The 5341-nt window shown below is 36.9% G+C and overlaps 1 protein-coding gene across 1 annotated transcript; it reads right to left on the bottom strand.

Moving 5' to 3' along the window:
* Positions 1-811: 811 nt before the first annotated feature.
* LOC147870031 (aspartyl protease family protein 1-like) lies at positions 812-5030 on the bottom strand. Its single transcript, XM_087336097.1, has 10 exons — positions 4567-5030; positions 3908-4055; positions 3002-3273; positions 2637-2858; positions 2311-2449; positions 2028-2098; positions 1697-1799; positions 1448-1508; positions 1248-1319; positions 812-1113 (listed from the first exon to the last, which is right to left on the bottom strand). Exons 1-10 carry the CDS (start codon positions 4941-4943, stop codon positions 914-916), a joined length of 1665 nt encoding a protein of 554 aa, XP_087192223.1. The 5' UTR covers positions 4944-5030; the 3' UTR covers positions 812-913.
* Between the last annotated feature and the right edge of the window lie 311 nt (positions 5031-5341).

The following is a 5341-nucleotide window of genomic DNA, read 5'->3' as shown; positions in this document are numbered from 1 at the left end:
GTCCTTGAGCCCCCCTCCCCTTAAAATGCCAAATTTAGGTTTAATTATAAGCATGGATTGATGATGCTTGTGCGCGTCAAATGATACATATTCCGCCTTACATAGCTGAAAGCATCGATAGGTAAACAATTTACATAGAGTTTAGGAATTATGAAAGTAATTACTAATGTTATGGAATCTACATATAACTTGGGGATTGCAAAACTGGAGAAATTAAAATAGGTTTTAAACATTAGATGAACAAGTTTCTTATGAATCAGTAATTATTGAAAGTTCATATGTAACTGAATAATTTTCAACATTGCATCTCTCTCTCTCTCTCTCAATATATATATATACACATATTTTAGCATCCATACAAATGAGAGGTTATGTAATTGTTTCTATCAATTCTCTATAATATTGGACTCAACAACTGAGAGGGTGTGTAATTGTTGCTATCACAGGGTGTTGTAGTGTATGTATGGGTGACCCTTCACTCTTCAATTAAATCTCACAGTCTCAAACATTGTCAGCAAATATGGGAATGGGTTTCTTCCCTCCGAGGCCCCGTCCTCTTTCCTTCTTTGTTCTTAGCAGTAAGTATTCCTGTATGTTCTTATTTTGTGGGAACACATTGTTTGATTATAAAATGGACATAAAACCATTTGTGGAATGAAAATCCTGGTCAAATGTGTTAATATATGGATTTGTTTTTCAATTTTTCTTATAAGTAGCTGAATTTTCTATTAATCGATGGATGATGTGAATGTGTATGTATATGTATGTATATATATTTATTTTTTTGATTAAGTAACGGATGTATTTGGAGGAAGTAATGTATAATTTATTACAAAATTAATGAAAGAGAATGTAAAGAATATATATATACACTAAATAAACTTCAAGCTGATATTGAAGATCAGGTCATATTCTATTGAGATCCTATTTTTTGCAGATGTAAGATTAGAAGGTGTAATATTAATAATAATGCTGATTTTGTAAGTACTGCAGATGAGGATAGTGATGATGATAATGTTGTGGGGGAGGAAGAGGAGGAGGAGGAGGAAGCTTTGTTGGTCGCCATGGAAGCTTCATTACGTGTAGCTATAACTGATTGATTCGACGTGTAACCTAGTAATTCATGAATTCTTGTTATAATATGATCAATACTAACACAAACAAAAAAAAAGGTAAATTAAGGCTAGTTATAATTAGCAATTGAGGATGGACACTTTTGTAACATTTAAATTAGTATAATTACTTACAGTCCGATGCAGTCCAGCTGAAGGTCATGAACTCTTGATCGAGGAAGAACTCAAAACCTCTCATGAAGTTGTCTGCATGAATCAGTCATTCATAATAACATCATAAACTGCTATTTAGGAGATGATCCCGATCATGATGATCACCAGCAAATCAACATTAAACAAATGGAAGTTAAGAGATGAGCAGCAGTAGTACTCACATCCAATGATACCGGTACTTGATCCAGACATGATCCCCAAGCAAACCACTTTTATGTTACCCTATATGTGTGTATGTGTCAAGCTTGTCATCAGTATTAATTAATCACATGAAATCTTCAATATGATATTGACTTGTTTCAGATGATATATGTTAATTATAGATTATGACTATCTATGCAATTGATTATAGTTGGAGGGGATGTAGATTATACTTTATAATTCCATTTACAATCATTTATAGTCCTCACATTTGTGTCCTGAAGATATACATATGGGTTGGGTATCTCCCAGGTGCTCCCTCCCACAAATGTTATTGATAAGCTTGGAAGCGAACTCAGATCATTGGAATCACTACATTAATATGCACAAGAAAATCAGTTTTGAATTCCATAATTCCATGACTTCATGCAGAAATCATAAGAATCATCATCAAGATGAGAGTTCACGATGATCCATATTATAGAATTATAAATCTCTAGTATCTGTTCAGCTAGAATTTAAGTATATTAATGTATAAATCATGAAAAAATTTGGTCATAATTCAAAGCCTGGTGGAGCTTGTTACATGTTTTAGTATACCTTACACTCCAACAATAGTCAAACAAGCTGTCAGCATCATTATATTGAGATAATGTGATCTTCTGATTATACTGTGCATGTCAGACATTAAGAGGACATTAACGACATTATCATTAGGTTATTATATAGCATCCTTAAATTTATAAATATTGTGTTGTTTTAGATGTAGTGGCATTCAATTAGATGTATTAACAATGATGATGGAGCAAAACAGATGCACCACAACATACACTTTACAAAGGTTGCAAATCTAGACTACATAAAAAACAAACAAAACACTCACAAGTGTGCCGATGCTTTGTGTGATTGAGCTCGGTAATGTCGTGTAAGATGTCCCTGTATCGAAAATAAGCTGTTGAGCAACTGTCACAGAACGATCGCCTCCCATTGTCACCGCCGTCGTCTTTACCACATAATATACACTGCGGACATTTATAACCAACTATTTTGCATCATTCAATTATCTAGATAGATGCATTTCCATTGTTACTATGTAATTGGATTCTAAATATATACTGGTAGTTTCTTTGCCAGTTTATTAGAAATTAGAAGTTACATTGTAAAGATTCAACTATGTTGATGCTGTTAATATGTATTTGAGCTTAATACCTTGATGAGATAAGAGATGTGTTCTGCACTCCGTCCTTGGCTTGGGTCCCGAAGACGAGTCTTCCGGATGTGTCGGACGAGGAGAAGCAAATGGAGAAGGAGTTGGGTATGAGCCCATTCCTCGTGAGGGTGTTGGGTACGGAGACCTCATTCGGCCCGAGCCCCAGTAAGCCATTGGGAGCCACACCTTCTAGGAGATCTCCTGTCTGTACTCTTCCACACCTGACATTAAAATGGAAGAAGGAAACAAAAACAAGCTAAAGATTCAATATCGAGAAAAAAGAAAAAAAGATGGGTTTTAAGATCAGAATGCATTTAAAACAAATTTTAACGAGATCACGCGCACAAACACCATAATTAATTACCCGAAGTAAATCGGTGTCGTGATGAGAGTAGAAGAACTATTTGTGACATTAGTGGCAGTACTAACTTCTGAATTCATGTACAGAACATCTTGCACAATTAGGCCGGAAGTGGATGTGTTTGTTGCCATGTAATTCACTACATAGCCGCATGTGCTAACGCTCCCACTCTTCGAGCAATTCGACACTAAACTCGACACACACACATCATCGTCACAAGAGACCGACTTGCTCGTACTCGATTGTGAAGGGCTATACACAGAAAATGTCACATTCTGTCACAAACCCGAAAAGTTAAAAACACGGAGAGTTTAGAAAGATTGATATAATGAAAGCATGATTTAACAAACTGCGATTTAGATTTAACTTTCGACACATTTCCCTTTTCGAAGAGCCACACACAACACTATGAGTTTAATTGTCAACACATTTGCCGTTCGAAGGGCCAGTACACTATCCTTTTCACGCCTCCTTTTGGGCGGCTCTTCGTAAATATGTTTAAAGACAATGAATGGAGTTCCTTGACTTCTATGTGTTTCAGAAGAAAAAATGGGTGTAATGTCAATGTCAAGATACAGTAAAGCCACTGTTTAATTCCAGGGGTAGTGTTGAAAATTTTAAGTGTCCAGTTTGTAAAGTTTAGCAATTTTCTTGGGTGCAAGCCATCTCATTTGTTTTTCTTTTGTTTTCTGTTGAATTAATCCCAGCTCCATGGAATCATCAAAGAGTTAATACACTGAATCCTAACACTTTAAATGATGGTCAAGCACAAACTTGAGATTCACTGTATTATAATGTTAGAATGTTTCTCCGTAATTACAAGCCAAAGCATCTTATAAGTATGCGTGTGTATGAAGGCAATGTCTGTGTTGAATTTATGGTATCGTTATATGCAATGAGAAATTTTACCTTAGAACTTGAGCCAAAGTAAGCAGACCAATCAGTAGGAGAACATTGTTGGCAATCACAGGGAACCCACAATAGGTCACTGCCGGTGTCCATCACTACTAAGAAGCTCTGCTTGGGAGTCCCCAGGGTCATAAATGTGTAATGCAATCTGCAATATAACCCAAAACGAAGAAGAAGCAGCTAAAATTAGAAGCCATGTTAACAATTAAATTAAAGTCCCAACTTAATGCTGCTACTAACTAATGCTTAAAAGGCGTTAATCGTACTACACCTATGGTGTCTCGAATTACAACCTACGCACTCTTATAACAATATTACCCTACCCCTACCTTATTAGGTCAAGGTACCGTAGAAAGACTAAAAAAAGAAGAGATATTTTTCTTCTTTAAGCAACACCTTCCAGCCAGAAACAACAAAGAGTAAAGCTGAAGAAGGAAGCATCAAAATCTATTAAAAAGTGGCTTCCCTTTCTAAACATTCAGGCAATGTTGTCGTGCAGCATAATTCGAGTGACATTCTTAGATCCCAACAAGAATTAATTGTCATTAGCGATCGCGCTGTTTTAACGATGACACGGCTAAACTGTCGTTATACAACCTAAGTATATATGCAAATGTATAGATTGAGTATATGTTTATGGATGGGATTGAATCAGTCACCCGCCCAATGTGTCGATGCTATTGCTCTCGTTGGTGGGTGCGAAAGAGAAAGCGGTGCCATTGCCTTCCAAGAGACCTCTCGCTGAATGGCGGTATCGATCTCGACCGATCAGCCTTTGCACCAATAAACCGTTGTGATAATACGTAGAGCCCGGACCCGGTCTAGGGTTCTCATGTGGCCGGTAATCATAGTGCAGATCCCATGAATAGGTCGCCTCCGCTGCCTTGGTCCTCGATGGAGTATTGTGATTGGAATTAGGGTTAGAATTATGCCTGGCTTGTGCCAGGATAGAATCCTCCGTCCAAATTAGTGCTACCTCCGTTACACAGATGAATACCAGCACAATAAGAATGATTGGATTGGAGAGGACGCCCATCAATGAGAGGAGAATGGCGGCTGATTTACTTTCTTTCTCAATAATATGGTTACAGCAATGAAAGAATTATGAGGGAGGGGCAGTTACAGGATTAAACCCTGATGATGTGTGATGGTGGATTGGATGGATATATGTATATGCATACAGATTATAATACAAAGGAAAAGTAGCAGGATTTTTTTCTGCAGTGTGGTGGATGTATGCATATATGTAGGTATTACATATGAAACATATATACAATACCATGTTAAGTAATTTTGGAAGTGAAGGGAGGGAAATGGCCGCCCTGAATCTTTGAACGTTCTTCTCTCTCATTCATTCGTATTACGATGTTTTGGTCAACCACGACATTGTGTCCATAATAATACACAGAGAAAGAGAGAGGAAGGAGAAAAAGG

The sequence above is a fragment of the Azolla caroliniana genome, unplaced genomic scaffold (genome assembly GCF_043228905.1).
Source record: "Azolla caroliniana isolate FFs.n. ecotype wild unplaced genomic scaffold, voAzoCaro1.0.p SCAF_1, whole genome shotgun sequence".
Lineage (NCBI taxonomy): Eukaryota > Viridiplantae > Streptophyta > Polypodiopsida > Salviniales > Salviniaceae > Azolla > Azolla caroliniana.
This window is presented reverse-complemented; position numbering and strand designations above follow the sequence as displayed.